This window comes from Dinoponera quadriceps, unplaced genomic scaffold (genome assembly GCF_001313825.1).
Source record: "Dinoponera quadriceps isolate SergipeBrazil2010 unplaced genomic scaffold, ASM131382v1 scaffold5809, whole genome shotgun sequence".
In the NCBI taxonomy this organism is placed as follows: Eukaryota; Metazoa; Arthropoda; class Insecta; order Hymenoptera; family Formicidae; genus Dinoponera; species Dinoponera quadriceps.
In genome coordinates, this window is record NW_014559826.1 from 17334 (window position 1) to 33954 (window position 16621).

The 16621-nt window shown below is 40.2% G+C and overlaps 3 protein-coding genes across 5 annotated transcripts; 1 reads left to right on the top strand and 2 right to left on the bottom strand.

Moving 5' to 3' along the window:
• Window positions 1-289: 289 nt before the first annotated feature.
• LOC106750496 (putative hydroxypyruvate isomerase) lies at window positions 290-2043 on the bottom strand. Its single transcript, XM_014630878.1, has 5 exons — window positions 1635-2043; window positions 1387-1498; window positions 1107-1279; window positions 904-1023; window positions 290-697 (listed from the first exon to the last, which is right to left on the bottom strand). Exons 1-5 carry the CDS (start codon window positions 1828-1830, stop codon window positions 510-512), a joined length of 789 nt encoding a protein of 262 aa, XP_014486364.1. The 5' UTR covers window positions 1831-2043; the 3' UTR covers window positions 290-509.
• On the bottom strand, window positions 1751-8803 carry LOC106750494 (lipase 3-like). Of its 3 annotated transcripts, XM_014630872.1 has the most exons (9): window positions 7038-8617; window positions 5167-5485; window positions 4506-4620; window positions 4179-4425; window positions 3864-4116; window positions 3423-3565; window positions 2457-3337; window positions 2086-2369; window positions 1751-1842 (listed from the first exon to the last, which is right to left on the bottom strand). In XM_014630872.1, exons 1-7 carry the CDS (start codon window positions 7077-7079, stop codon window positions 3188-3190), a joined length of 1269 nt encoding a protein of 422 aa, XP_014486358.1. In that variant the 5' UTR covers window positions 7080-8617; the 3' UTR covers window positions 1751-1842; window positions 2086-2369; window positions 2457-3187. The 3 variants fall into 3 exon arrangements, with proteins under 3 accessions (XP_014486358.1, XP_014486359.1, XP_014486357.1); XM_014630873.1 differs by lacking the exon at window positions 7038-8617 and adding an exon at window positions 8638-8803 and having other exon boundaries at window positions 2086-3337; XM_014630871.1 differs by having other exon boundaries at window positions 2086-3337.
• Window positions 8804-8862: 59 nt separating this feature from the next.
• Window positions 8863-15641, top strand: LOC106750493. Its single transcript, XM_014630870.1, has 13 exons — window positions 8863-9105; window positions 10079-10316; window positions 10387-10583; window positions 10674-10954; window positions 11027-11294; window positions 11356-12083; window positions 12329-12601; window positions 13183-13440; window positions 13906-14214; window positions 14280-14497; window positions 14554-14670; window positions 14731-14849; window positions 14910-15641. Exons 2-13 carry the CDS (start codon window positions 10105-10107, stop codon window positions 15080-15082), a joined length of 3153 nt encoding a protein of 1050 aa, XP_014486356.1. The 5' UTR covers window positions 8863-9105; window positions 10079-10104; the 3' UTR covers window positions 15083-15641.
• Window positions 15642-16621: the final 980 nt, after the last annotated feature.

Genomic DNA, 16621 nt, shown 5'->3' on the forward strand with positions numbered 1-16621 from the left:
CTGTAAACGTATCAAGCTTAAGTTCTTACCAACAAGAGAATACGTAGTAAGAGAATCATCCTATTAATTTTTTCAAATAGATACTTAATGTAGATTATAATTTTATTCCATACAAATACAAAATCTTTAATTAAGTGCCATCGACTTTACAACTTTTATAATAATTTCAGTTATAATGCGATGTCGCTTTATCACACGTAAACATATATATTATCGGGAATAATATCTATGTTGTAATCTTTTTCTTCACATCAAATGAGATGTAATATTAACTATTAACAANACTATACTAAAAGCCAGGTGAAGTAGTAAACGTTAATTTAAACTTACAATTTATGTGGTAATGTTTATTCAGGCATGTTTATTGTTCTGTATTACGTATACGTTTCTTTTAATATACGTTTACAGAACAAGAGCTTCATCAAAAATTGTTAATTGTCATTAATTTCAAAGCTGTTGAAATTATTCGAAAATATACTGTACACGTGTTCTTATGTATACTGTATCTATTACAGTGTATAACCATAATTTGCAATCCATTTTAATCCTGCCACTGTCGTGGATTTCGGTCTGTATTCTAAACCAATGTATCCAGGGTAGCCTGCCGTTTCCAGTAATGAAAGAACATATTTGTAATCTATTTCTCCCGAAGTATCTGGCTCGTGTCTATCAGGTACTTGAGCTATCTGAATATGACCTATATAAGAATCATAATATTATAGTATCGTTCATCGTTTTTTAAGAATCATAGTATTATGAAATTTTATTAAAATAACAGCATTATCCTATTTTTTCCAATAAATTATCTAATGGAATTTATAATGAATCTTGCTTCAAAAACTGCTTATGTGAAATTAAGATCAGCATTTATGGATTGATATAGTAACATCAAGATATACTAACCCACATAAGGCAACAATTCTTGAATGCTTCTTGTAATATTGCCACAACAATGTTGTAAGTGGAAGAGATCCAGTTGTAGCTTAAAATATGGATTGTTTATCTTCTTTACCAGATCAAATCCTGTGTTGATAAAAAAGAAATAATAATGGGATTCATAGGATATAGAAAGTAATGTCAGTTGTGTCAGAATCGATGTCTCGCACCTTTTCTAAAATTATTCATGTAGTACTTTGGTACACTGTAATTATTAATTGGCTCAATCACAATAACAATGTCCTCTTGTTGACATTTTTCAATGGCATGCAACAAGTTTTGTTCGTAAGCTGCATCATTGTTTGCGGTGGGTGATTCTACTGTTCCTGACATTACATGAATCCTGTTAGGACAAGGTATATCGTCACAATTACATAACTTGAATTTGTTACTCCGAGGATTAATCCTTCATCAGGTTTGTATTTATTCCACAGTGTGTAATGTACTTACATCTTACAATCCAAAGCTTTGGCATATTGGATCGTTTTAGAAATACTATTTTTAAAATCGTCTTCTTTACCTGGGATTGCAGCATAGCCTAGTTCTCCTTTTGTAATATCACCTGTTGTCGTGTAAAAATAATATATAAGACTTTGATTCTTAAAACTAATAAAAATTTGTTTCGACTTCCAATGTTTGTATATTTATTTATATATGTATGAAAGAGCATATGTAAACGTGAAATTGTTATACTATACCTGTGAATACATTGAGCAGAACTTGATGTACACCAGCCTTATTCTTGGCTGCTACAACCTGTTCGATAGAAAAGCCAAAAGGAAATCCACTCTCGACTGCTTTAAATCCAGCCTGTTTTGCTAATTGATATCTGTCAATAATGCTGGGCACTTCCGTAAACATAAAGGATAAGTTACTGGCAAATTTCAACGCCATAATTGCGTTTCTCTGTTCAAGAACGTTCAAGCGGTCACATTAAGGAAAATTATAACGATAATTCTTATCTGTATATATGTGATAAGAGAACTACTGTGACAATTACTGTATATGCAGATAAACACTTCGAAATTGAAGCATTAATAACATATAAACACTCTTGTGTCACGGACTAAACAGTCTGGAACAAGTATTCTTCCGAAAATATTCCTGTTTATAAGTTTATGTTATAAATTTCTTACAACAAACACTTACCATATGTGTACGTAATGTTGAAAATAGGTTACCTCCGATATATGACAACTAACATACTTTGGATGAACGGCGGTTATCTCGTAGAAGAGAACATTTCTTATATCAAGCTTTCAAGTTTATCTCAGAATTATTTAAGATAACACAAATCTCATTTGATTATCGAAGCTGTACAATCAGCTGTTTGTAATTTCTTGAATGACAACACACGATAATCATCTGTCGTCGGTAACGAGTGAAAGGAAGGAATTGTAGCGATTATAGCACACATACAGAATACTCTTAAGCTAAAATAATTTTATTCCGGTTAGACTTTTTTAAACAGTTAAAAAAATTTTATTTAACATTTCGTGTTTCGCAATTTTTACTTTTACCTTTATCTCTCTAAATATATGATACAAAAATGTGTATGTTCACTGGAAAAATTTTGAGCTTAGAAATTAAATGTTTAGGAACTAACATGTTTTTTATCATAAAAATTCTTATTGAACTGTTTACTTCTCTTTTTGTATTACACGATTATAATAATCTAGATAGCATAAAACATTTCGACACCATTCTGGATGTGCCCAGGATAATTCTGAAATGTCTGGTGCTATCCGAGAAGATAACATTTGTCTGTTCTTTTTAGCTGAGCAGGCTGCGCTAGTTCAAGAAATTTAGTATGCATAAATTTCCTGAACTAACACAGCCAGTTCAGCTAAAAAGACCGTATGTGTGCATCTAGTACTACTCATTGAGCGTTTAGTGAGCTTACGCATCTGATTGGTGTATATTTTTAAAATTTTATAAATATGTTAATCAAATGCAAGAGCTCATTGGGCGCATTGTAATATTAAATGCACCTATTGACAATGATTTGATCGATAATTAACATATATTTTTGACATCTTTGGATTCCGCTGTGATATGATTAGAAATGCCGTTTCCCTTCATATTTCGCAAGAAGCGATACTGTAACTGTTACAATTTACTTAATCTCTAAAAGTGAAAAAAAAACGTTATTCCTGAGTCGAGCACTAGTATAGTATACAGGCACACACATATAAATAGAAGCCAATTATTTCTTAAAATTATTTTTTAAAATAAATATTATTGTAACATATTAAAGTTTCTTCAATACTTTCACGATCTTAGTGTAGAGGAGTGCTTTCGCGTCACGGCCCCAAAGATAATCAATATGATTGAACTTTTCATATTTTATCTTCTTGACTTGTATAATATTTGGTAATTTTCTCGCCAGTTTTAGGACGTCCTAAAAATGATTATAAATGTGCATCGATCGCAATAATTAGTTCGAATCTGTGATGTTACTGAAAACTCATAGACGTTAAACTTACAGTAGTGTGAGTTAGAAAGTCATTCTCGCTGTAAAAAATTGTCACAGGTGTCTTTACTTTACTGAGATTATACTCAGGTGGCACGGTGGAACCATATAACGTCTTGTTCAGCTTAGCACCGTGGTCGTATTTCTGGAAAGATTCTGCAAAGGACAGTGACGGTGATCACAAATTATATAGGATGCTGTACAATCATTGTCTACAATATTCTGACGTATGTTTTAAGAGTTGAATTAGAAGGAAAGATACTTAAAAAATCCGAATAGAAAATTATCGAGTTATAACATCGATTAAAGTTGGCCGATATTATAGTACAGAATGGGCTCGTTTAGGTTCGCAATATAATGCGTATGTATATACCAATTACTCAACCATTATTGATCTCCACAACTCAACCGACTCTTTGGGGACAATATATCGATTCGACATTTCACTACTTACTGGAGTTGATTAGCTGAGCAAAATGTAACACCTGCTTGGTCGAAGCACCAGCCGGAAAATGTCCGAATATCGCAGGCAGCATGGACTTATCGAGTTGATTGCTGCCAAATCCAGCGATAAGATGAAACCAACAATAACAGAAACCCCTTGTCATCGCGCGGGGAGCTGTGCGTACGAAGGAGCTTAATATACGCGTCTGCCACCATTTGTTACGCGGGAAGCAATGATTTATATTGCAAACGACTGATCCCCACTGAAACAGACACGAACGTCGTCGGAAATCGTTGAAGAGATGCGACAACAAAGATACATTACCTCTAAAAGAGGAAGGAAATACACGAGGCATTTTAGAAGCGGACTTTTTTGATTTCCTATGTACGCTATAGGCGCCAAGCTTATCATACTTTTGACCTTGTCGTTGTATTCGGGTCTCTCACTCCCCATAACGTAGAATACGGTTGTACCTTGACTGTAACCAATATAATACAATTTCTCGTGGCCAGTTTTATCCAGGATATAATCTATCAACGCCGGTATATCATAGTATCCGATCTCGTGCCAACTGTAATAAATGTTCATCATTCGCACATACGCATACACACGTAATGCGGTTGCTTTGCATTTGAGAGTTCTTTAAATGACCTGAAATTCCAAAACTCGCTGTCGTTAACCGAGTAACGTTTATGGCCTCTTGAGTAACTATTGCCACGTGCGTTTCCAAGCCAAACGTCGTACCCATTATCGCAAAGAATGTATGCTGCAACATACAAGATTATTTATATTAATATGTTACTTATGTAAGCGAGTGATAGATATTATATTCCACTGATCGTTAACTAATTAGTTACACCGTGCCACTAATCTCTGACTGTTAAAATTTGTTTAAGTCGTTAGAGAATGTTCCTACTTGGATAACTAAGAAGTAACAATAATTCAGTTTTGAAAATTCTTTCTGAGTTCTTTTGATCAAGATATTTTTTGCACAACTTTCAGACACACCATAGTTTCTTTAAGGTCATCAATTCTGGAGGAGACACAATTAAAATTAATACATTTATCGATCAGCGTGCATTTCTTTTTACGTTGTAAAAAAAAATCAATTAATTTGTTTTCTATAGCTGAATTTGCTGCACTAGTTTGAAAAATTTACACACACATACATTAAAGCTTATAAAACATACGTACAAGATTCACACGTTTTTTCAGTGTGCCTAAACGAAGAAGGAGACACTTTTTGTGAATTTGATTTTCTCGGATTTTTACGTAAAGACAATAAGTATATGAGTGAATGAAGTTCGCTCACCAAGGGCATTATGAGATCCCAGTAGCACCCAATCTGCGGAACTGGATAAGAGTCCATGAAATACGAGAACTGGTACTTTCGAGGATGCAACTATACCAGGAGCTTCTGAGACCCGATCACACGACTCGGGAGGTATGGACGAATTATGATTTTTATCATAATCAATGACAGCAGTCCAGTCGACGGTGTGAGCTTCTAATGACACGGACGGTATCCGATCATCGGGAGGAAGCACGCGATGTACGTCCAAACGATAATCATCTTCCGTCCAAATATGATGGGTTTCGGCGATATAACCGTGACTTTCGATTAGTTCGTGCTGCGAACATATTAAATAACCGTATAATATATCTGTGCATGCAAAATCGGGTAATTTTGATTAGCCAACTACACTGTAGATATTTATAATTTGTTACACGGGCATTAATTAATTTCTTAGGCGTACAAAGACAATGGCTGGTCTTAACTCGATTTATATATAGTGTGGGTCTTATCTTGATCGAATTACCATTACATATAGATGCTATAGAGAGATTTATCTTCTACTTACGTTTTCCATTTTGTTTGTTTTTTTCATCTATTTTTTATTTGTTTTAATTTATTTTTATTTATTATTAATGTTCTCATTATATAGCAGTTACAAATTCTCATTTGTAACTGTTTTTTCCTCAGTAAATGATGTTGCATTACATGGTAAAACACATCGAGCTATGACGGAAGTTTCGGTAAAAACAAGTTTACTCGATTATTTGCTCGCGAGAATTGAAACAGTGACGAAGAAGGAGTTGCTATATAAGAGTTAAATATAATTTATAAGGATGAAGATATTGATATGAAATTTATGACATACAATTCTCAAGTATTTCAAAGAGGATAATTAATCGATTTACTTTGCAGTGACTGGACATTGTTCGATTAGTTGATGAGTATCGGCTCGAATGCGGTATCCTATTTCGATTACAAAATTCCTTTGTCGTGTAAAAATAAATCTTTTGTTTGGATGTTTGTTTGAGATTAGGCGAAAGTTCGCTTTGCCTACAATTACATGCGATCGTAAGTTAAGCGTAAATTATCACGATTCCGTTTGTTAATTTTATGACGGACCTATTTCTAATTGCATTACGGTTTTGCGTTAAACGATTGAAATTTTTCCAACGTCCAATGTGAGCCGTGAATAATTATATATATATATATTTTTTAAATAACACATTGGATTAATATAAGTATATTTTTATTATCATAATTATTCTGAAGTATGTAAGAAAAAAACTGTTCTGTGACCGTTTTGTGACCGATTATGCGTAGGAGCAATCATATTATTTTAGTAGTGTTAAATTAAAAAGTATATTTGAATGTTTGATTAATTAATTAATTAACACAATTTTTTTTAAATCAAATTTAAATTAGATTGAATTTTTAAATTCAAATTTAAATTAAAGAGTCAAATGTAAATTTAAATTTCAAATGAAATTTAAATTAAACATTTTTATTCAATCTAATTTAATTAATTTGATGTAACTACTAATTCAAGTCTGAATATTTAATTTGAATTAAGGAAAAATAAATTAAAATAGTATCAAATCTATAGATTAAATTTGTAGATTTGGCGATGAGATTTTGTGTGCAGCAGTTATTTCAATCAACACATTATGTCAATGCTTAAGAATTGAACGTTCGCATACTTATCTCTGAGCTAAGTTCATTTTGGTCACTTCTTGCTGCTGAAAGCACCATTCTATCTATTGATGATTGCACGCTGAAGGAAGATAGAATGACACCTTCTATAGCACGGAAGCATCCAAAACTAAACTTAGCTCTGTAGTAAGGATGAAAGCAAAAAAGTAACAACACTAAAGCGGCGTGCGTCTTACTGTTGTCATGTCGGCTTCATCCTGGTTCATTATTTCCTTCATCTTACCAAAGATGCTAGTCCGCGTTGGTAATCACGAGCGTAGTGAAATTCGCGTGTCCCACGTTTCACAACGTACGAAGCGCGGTCTCTTTTCCTTTCTCTTTTTCACTTTTTTTTTTCCCTCCACTCAGGCGCTCAACTTTCGAGAAAGCGACGCGCGAAATTGCGCGACGGAGACGCGAGGAGTCGCTAATTCGCACGTTTCGGGAAAGAAAGTGCGCGCAAAGGGAAGCACTCGTTTTCTTCGTTTTCCGAAATTCACGGGGATCGTTTCGGGCGAGTAATCGAGCAATCGATCCAAGTTTACACTCTCGAGGTTTACACGAGCGGTGTGTGTACGTACGACAAGTTTCTTATCACGAAACTATCACGAACAGAAACGCGCGATGACTACGAACGTGAGTGTGAGTGCGACCTGGATATATACACGCCAGGAGGAAAGTTTACGACGTATTGTATTGATGAAATCATGAAGAATTTATCCCTTCCTGCCAGCTTCGAACAATCTTCTGCCGAATTTCCGGCAACAAATCACTCGTGAAGTATCGAGCTTGCGTATTATCGAATTTTTATCGACTTTCCCAATAATAATATTGATGTAAGAATACAAATTTTCCTCGAGTAACTCCGGATGCTTCGAATGTTTTGAGGCGGCCTTGGACTGCTTACAATATTGCGCATGCGCGAACTATATGTGCATAGTATTCGCAGAACAGGAGTGAACTTTACACACTATTTATGCATGGAAAAAGTTAATCATTGTTCATTGAAAAAAAAACATTCGCTCTCCCGGAGCTATATTTTGTATACGTTGCCTACTGCGGCAACGATTAGTTTAATAACGCGACTTTGCTGTGATACGGCTATTTTATGTATAAAACGGGTGTTCATATATTTACTACTAAATACTGAAAATTTATAATATACATAATATGAAGAATAGATGTTGGCAGTGAATATATTGAACATAACAGCCAACATAATTGTCTGTACACATACTCAGTGGTACAAAGGTTTGCAGGTGTTTTTTTCAATATATCTGTTTTCTACTCCTGAATTGGCTGCACTAGTTCAAGAAGACGATTGAAAATCTATAGTATACGTAACATAAACTATAGATTTCCACTACTGACAACGAATATCGAAACACAGCATTTTCTAACTAACGCAGTCAGTTCAGGAATAGGAAACGAGTCGAGCTCGTTATTTGCAATTAATAGATAATGGTATATTCTAAATTCACTTTTATCGATAAAAGTGCTTTTAAACATGGCGGAGGAACCGCTTAATCAGCTAAGTCACATTTAAGGCACTTTTATCGATAAAAGTGAGTTCAGAATACGGACAAAAGTATCGCTACAATAAAGTAATAGCACGCTGATATCTTAATTAGCTGACAATTTACCGATCACACAAAGGCCTCGTGAGAAGACTTCCAATTACCACACATTTAGAATTTGAACGTTGGCTCTCGTTGCGCAGCGCTGCCATGCTAGGGAAGCGACGCAAAAGTAACTAAAACAGTTTAGGGATATTGCGAGGAACGACAAAATTCTTACCATCTTCCGACCCAATCGATGAGTGAAATGCTCGCGAAATTTTGCAATATCCTGACACTACAGCTACAGAGGGATGTTCATCGACGATGAAATTACCCGACATGCACTCATCCCGAGATATATTTCCGTGTGAGACAGACTGCCGGCGGTCCAGTGCGCATGCCCGGCAACGCTCCTAACGGAAACCAGTTCGCGCCGTCTTCCTCTCTCTTCCACCTCCTCTCTCTCTTCCTCTACCCTTCCGTCCTCTCGCTCCGACTCGTCGCTTGTCGTCAAGCGATGCCGCCATGATTGCCCCGGCAGTGTTGTGCAAGCTCCACGGTTCTCCGGTTCGCGGATTCAAAAGCACGTCCATTTCCTGAGGCGCCGTAGGCGAATCTTCCGCGCGCATCCACCGACCATGCGATGCGCTGCAATGGCGGTGTAGTAGCGGACGTTCCGGGACGCGGAGGATCGCTTTTCCAAGGAGTAAGTAGGCCGTTCCGACGGCTCTTCGCGACTTTTCTGGCGCGTCGCGAACAGCGTCGACCGCCGGTGGCGGCATTTTACGGCCTACGCGGTTTAGGCGATAATGCGGTGTCGCGCGACAAGTTCGGCCCGCTCACTCGTCCGTGCTCTCGGTTTCTCTTCCATATTGAACGAGTCCGTCGATAACAAACACTCGGCGGGCACGCGGACGTTACCGCGTGAACGGGAAGAGGGATCGTGCGTAATCGGGGCGTATCAGGTTAGGATGGTGCGAAGTCGAGCGATCGCGAGGCGCATGTTTGCAAAATTCGCCCTTTCTTTGTTTCTCTTCTCTCCCTGACGAAGCTGTTGCAATTTTGCGGCCGGCGGGAGTCACGCGCGACGATAAAATTCGATCCAAGTCGCTGACATCGGAGCGAACTCACCCGTTGATACGCTGCTCTTTCCCGCTTCGAACGATACGTTTGTCGCACGCCTTGCTGCGTCTTCTTTGTGTCGCTATTATTAGAAATATCAATTATCGAAATTGGTGATGAGTATACGAGATAACAAGGGAATAACGCGAGCTCGTTCGCAACGCTGAAATTATGTTTATATATGTTGGGGGGGGGGGGCATATTTTCCATGTATTCAATGATCTGTTCTTTGTCGCTGTATTAGGGCACGCTTTCCGAAAAGAAACAGATATATAGCTGTGATTTCGTATAAAAAAAAAGAGGGAAATCTTATTAAAGCTAATGGTTCAGTTATAAAGAACAGACTCAAGTGTGCACTGTAATTATCAATAGATTTGAAATGTTTATTTGTTTTCTCAATTTTTTCTTTGTGTCGCAAGAAATAATGAGAAAATATCAGCGCTTGTAATTTTTTACGCAGCACATCCAAACGTCAGTTTGTAGGATATCAGAAAAGTACAGCAAGTCTTTGTTGTCTAATGATCAAAATTGTACGCCTCCATTTGGCCTTGTTTCAGATTGTGCGCTGTGTTTTGCTATCTGAATGGACAATAAGGTAGACGTTTCTGAAAGTGAAAATCTTTCAATGATTGTTGGCACACCTGGAATTTTTCACCTGCCTGACGTCCCAGAGATATCGGAGGTATTGGAATCAACTGGCCTCAGCCCCTTAACTTCTTCCTTGGATCAGACTCTCACACTGCAAGAAGACAAGGTTCTTTCGTCTGAGGTTAACATGGGCATTGAAGATACATGGTATGAACGATATTTTTTGGGCAGAATCTTAGAGTGATTTGTTGGGAATAATTGTACAATGCTGTTTCAGGACCGAAGCTAACAGTTCGACGTCAGACTACGCGATTCCTCTTCCGCCACCACCTGGGTTGAACGATTTCTCGGATGTTGGAGCCGATTCCATTGGTGACTCGGGAACTGGCATAGAACACGGTCCATTTTTGCCACCTGGCACACTTAGCAATCTCTTTGCAGAGACTGGAGATTCGCACGATGATTCGCCAATGGGTGAGTGTATGTAATGTAACACGTTTATAATATAAAAAAGAAGCAATGACGAGACTCACGTTTTAACTTTCTCAATGTGGATACTTTCAGAAGTGGTCGTCTTGCCTGCGGGTGTGTGTGGCCTTCGCAACTTGGGTAATACCTGTTTTATGGCAGCCGGACTGCAATGTTTGACTGCGACACCGCCTGTTCTTCAACATTTCTTGGACCTGCAGCACAGAGGAGAGAAATTACCACCACCTGGCTCACTGATGGCACATTTCAGTGTACTCCTTGGAAAAATGTGGTCTGGCAGATACAGCGTACTCAGACCGACGGAATTCAAGCAGACCTTAGGAGCCTATCATTCGCAATTCAAGGATTACAGGCAGGTGAGTACACGTTGGATCGATTGTTAATGTCACCGATTTATGTGACCGCATATTCGCTCGTGTATTCAACAGCACGACTGTCAAGAATTTCTGGCGCTTTTACTGGACTCCCTTCACGAGCAGATGAACACAGCAAAGTGTGCCAAGAACTGTCAAGTTCCACTATCCACAACCACTGCCAACTCTTTTAACACTATTGAAAACTCAAGCGGAAAGGCCCTTTCTCCTGTCACTGCCACGGCCAATTCCAATTGTAATCCGGACCTTTTGGAGATGTACGATTGTTTGTCGCCAGATTGTCCAAACAGTCCCAATGTGACGATGGCCGGTTCACCGAGAGGTAAGAGATTCGTTTCGTCCACACTGATATTTTAACTCTCATCGTCAATGCTTTGATTAAGATTTTGATTCGTCGATCGGAGAACTGGACAGTATCACGAATTCACCGCGGGGCTCGCCGTTGAATTGCGAGGACGACGAGGAGACCCTCGACTCGGACGAAACGGTCGAAGCGCGCTCGAACACTTTCATTCACAATAAAGTGAACGAAGAGAGCGCAAACGAGGTCGCTCCGTCGCGTTCCCTCAGATTGGACACATTAATCGAACTGTCGAAAAGTGTGCCGCAGTATGGTGATCTGTACGACATTCACAAAGAGGCTAAGACCAGTAATGCCAACTTCCTGGTGACGCAGCAGGAGCGCAATAACGAGATACATTACGATTCGCAGAAGTTTCCGAAGGACAATGTGCGCAGGATGCCGTTAGATAATTCGAATCTGATGGAAAATCATGACTTCGACAATAAGAGCGTCAGCATCAAGCGCATCAAGGAGGTGAACGTGCAGAAGGTGAACGGCAGCCTCGACCACGCGTCGAGTGGCTCCGACATCGAGTACGACAGCGGGCTGGAGAAGTGTAATGTGAAGCGAATGCGACTGGACGATCAGGAGAAGAATCACAAGCGCGACGGCAACGACGGCACCCAGTGTTCGCGGATCCCGCAGAATTACGGAAACGGCGCGATCGCCGCGCAGGACGAGATCGAGGCCGACAAGCATTGGGTGAAGCATCTGCGATCTAACCGGAGTATCATCGTCGACACTTTCCAGGGCCAGTTCAAGAGCACGGTAATGTTTAGTTTCGTCACTATTCGCGGGAGAACTGCTCGTTGGGGCGATACCGGAAATCGCTGGTACTTGCTGTAAAAGATCTCCCACATTAAATCGTAGTAGATTAATCCTTCTTGCCTTCGAAAGCAACGGAAGGCAGGTCTCATGCTACTACTACAGTTCAATTCTGCAGCAATTCGAGTTGTCGATAGAATCATTCTGTTATTCTAGGGCGCGTTCACCACGATTCGAATATGTTGCAGGTCGTGTGCTCGGTTTGCAATCACGTATCCGTTACGTATGAACCTTTCATGTATCTGTCGGTACCGCTACCTCACGCGATGGAGAGGCAGCTGAATGTCACGTATGTCCCGGTGAACGGCGAACAGCCCATTAGATGCGTCGTTTCCTTGAACAAACAGTCACGAATCGGAAAGTTGAAGGAGGAGTTGCTAAAAACGCTCGGCAAGGAGGATATCTCGGTGACGAATATCGCGCTCGCGGAGGTCCTGGAGAATCACATAGCGAAGATTCTGGTAGGTACGCCGAACATCTTTGCTCTTGTATCAATATGATGGGTTCCCGTCTTATATAATAATGTTTTTGAAGATCGGACTCAAACGGATCACGTTTGCAAATGATAAAATATATCTAACTTGCGCTTGTCGATTCCAAGATCGTTCATGAAAATTTCAAGATCCTAACATTGTTGACTTCGTTGACAAGCACTCTTAATCAGATGATTGCAAATCCATTTCGCGCGGGAGATAACGCGTTAGAAAATAATTCTGGAGAGTTAAGAAGGTGATATATCGATCAGGCTCGCTTATCGCCGATACCGCCCTCCTAGAGAAATTTTGGAATGGAAGAACATTCTCGTAACGCGCAAAATATAGTTACGAGGCTACATTTCATCGTACAGGCTCATCTCGATTTTCCTCCTTTGTTGTTTATCTTCCTTGTTATAATTTCGTCAACGGTTTTTTTTTTATCGCTATTGCTTTTTTGACTACATTATTTTCCCCTTGCACTTAGGTATCGGGAATTACTTGCTTGCTTATCGTACTAGGCGGAAACGTCACTCTGTTGGATTCTACATCAAGGTTTTAAATTTAAGGACGACAATACACTCTTGAGACACGTGAATGATACGAATCGATCGATATACGCCTTTGAACTCACGGAACCTCCCGATGCGTACACTACAGTGTCCGACGGCGGTGGGGAACGCGCGATGGAGACGGAGGCCTGCCAGAGATGTACGATCACGGGCGAAGAAGTGCCGTGTATGATCTGCCTCGAGGAGCTGGACGGCGATTTGAAGAGGCACAGCGGAAACAGCTGCAACTTCATCATGTGCGACCCGTGCATTGAGGTAAATCTGTTGTTTCGGGGGTAGCTTTCTCGTGTTACACGTTCATATTCGATTGCAATCCCAATGATGAGTACGGCAGTGTCAATCTAGCGGAAGGGGCGCACGAACGGGGCACACGTTGTCGTAATCGCCTCGGGAAGGTCTGAGATGAGGTCGTTGAACGTTCTAGACGGACGGCACTGTAACGGTGCGTGCTAGAACCAGAAATAGCTTTGCGTTCTCCAAAATGCCGGGGACGCTTTCTTCGAAAAGCAGAGGCGACTGGAAACGTAAAGGTGGAAACTCGTATGGCCCGCTATTGCAGTACAATCCGCAAGCCTGGTAGTTTTTCTTACACTGGGAACTCAATTCAGACTAATCTGGCGCTGCCGTCTACCTGAGGGTATCATTTCACTACCGCGGTCGATCGGAATTCTTCACCTTTAGATCGGAGCTTTTAGCAACTGTCATCATGTTGCCCGGCAGAATTACTTCAAGAATCAAACGGAGCCGCAGACGTGTCCGATGTGTTCGACGTACATGACAGCCTCGTCGTTCACAAAGATCGACCAGACGGGCCGGCCGAGGCCCACTGTGCGCATTCTAAACGTACCCTTGGTCCTGAGGCACGACACGACGAACGAGACGACGAACAATCGCAAAGGCACGAAGCTCTTCGGCTATCCGCATCTGATACGGCTCCCTTCGCGAGTGAACGCACGGGACTTGTACGATATCGTCAAGAAAAACGTGTCTCACGATGGACAGTACACGATCCACTTCGTCGATGGGCAGGTTGGTGCAAACTTCGGATCGAGCTACTTTGTTTTCACATAGAAGATAAATTGCTTTTGATACAGGGCCATCATTGTTCGCGGTGTATGTATACCGCGCATTGTACAGGATGTAGCGTGCCTGAAACGGGAATGGTCGCCCTGCAGAACGGCGATACGCTCGCGGTTCGTTGTACCGAGCACGTTCCTAAGATCTTGCATCCCATCGATCACATCAGTGTCAGTAAGCAACGGCCGCATCATCCACTGTCTCTTTACGATTGCCTTCAAGCGTTCAGTCAAAGGTAATTTTTCACACTTCTGAGATAAGCGCAACGTCTTAGCGTCGGATACCTTTTAGCGAAACTCTAGACGAACACAATCCATGGTTCTGTCCGAAATGTGGGCGTAACCAGTGTGCCACGAAAACCCTTACGGTACATCGATATCCCAAGTTCCTCATTGTATATCTCAAAAGGTAGGTTGCGTATCTCAAAACCGCGTCGATCAGTGACGTCGCTCAATCGACTGCTTGTAGGTTCGTGTTTTACGAATGCACGAGTATGAAACTAGACGACAAAGTCACATTCCCTCTGGTGGGTCTGAGTGTAGGACGTCACCTTTATGATCTCTACGCTTGTGTGTGTCACTTCGGAGGTGCGTAGAAACTACTGTGTGTTTCCCCGAATCTCGTTTCACGGTTGCGTGTCGTTTCAGGCGTTTCCGCGGGCCACTATACGGCGTATGCGAAGAATCCTCGTACGGACGTGTGGTATTATTACAATGACGAGATCACGAGCAGGCAGAAGCCGCAGGACGAGGATTTCAGCAATGCTTACATATTGTTTTACAGCCGACAGGGGACCAACTTGAAACCGTGCAATATATAACAAGTGATGTATTTAACTTGATAGGCGAAAGAACACGTCGATCGGAGTGTGTGACAGAGGGGGGGGGGGGCATCAGGGGAACGAATGGACCGGAGAAGAGATTGACGTTCTTCCACGTACTTTTCTGCTACGACGGTTTATTCGCGTCACTTTCATACGTTTCAAACGTATATTACCTTAATCTTATCCGTTGTTTTACACTTCCTGCATCTCCCTTATATCTGCCTCTGCTACAGCTGCTATTTTTGAGAAGTGCAACGAGATCTTGCTCTTCGGGATTACGTCAAATATACTTATCGCCTGTGTGTTTCGTTGGCGATCGTTGTGCGATTTCTTGGACGGACGTGTCTTCGCGATCTTACCTACCTACGGTGACGTCCTGGGCTAAAGCAAACTTTAGGTCTGATCTAATTCATGGATTCAGAGAGGAGCGAACGTTATTTGTACCGCATATTGTAAACGTATGTCGACTTTGTACAGTAGATGGTTAAATGTAGACTCAAGAATTCTAAACACACGTAATTTATATTAGTGAATAAAGGTGAACGTCATACTCGAAGATTTTAGCTATTATTTACCGACACCTGTCCGATCCGCTGTTTGATCGTACTATTGAAAAGAAAATTGATTAATTGAAGAACAATGTTTACCATTTAACTGGAAAACTCTTGTCAAGAACGTTTCACTGTGTTCTTGATAATTGTACGTTACAAATCGGGAATTTTTGCCGTTTCACAGGAGCTTTCGTTCCATTTCTTCGATTATTACGTGTCCGATACAATGTTAACATTGGTAATAAAAAAATAGTAACTTGGTCAAGAATCAAACCTTGCTTAGTCGAGATGCAAACCTTAGCCGAGATTCAAACCACATGTTCAACGGATTTTTACGCAATGCCCCAGTAGATGGTACAAAAAATTCGTTAACCTTTTCACTACATCGCTAGATGGCATCTGTTTTTTTTTTTCGACTGCCTGCTTTGTCGTCTGTTTATACTACGTATCATTTTTTTACCAGTTGTTAGTATTCTGGAAGTTGATTGATCAAGCATACCACGAACGATCGCTGACAAAAGTTGTGTATGTATAAATATATGGCCAACACGTTAGGCGCGTTCGTCACATGAGTCCTTATGTCTTTCGACACCGACTCGTGGCAATACTCGTGTTGAATACTCTGTAAAGTTAACTGACGACTGCTGACAAAGTAGCGTGCTTGAATAAGTCAACTTGTAGGATACTAGTGACTGCAGGACAATTGTATTTTCCACTTTCGTTATTCTCGTTTTTCTAACGTGACATACCGAACCCTCTTCTTCGTAATGCTCGTATTACCGACTATATATGATACATAGCGTATGTAAAAATAGAACTGATATTTTACACGCATTTCAAAAAAAAGATTTCAAATTCTTGAGTTATTATAAACATATCCCTGCTAGTTTTGAAAGTATCAGAGTGATTAGAACGTTTGTAGGAAAAGTAATTTTTTAATCGATCTCTCTCTCTCTCTCTCTCTAACATAGGAATGATACTATTA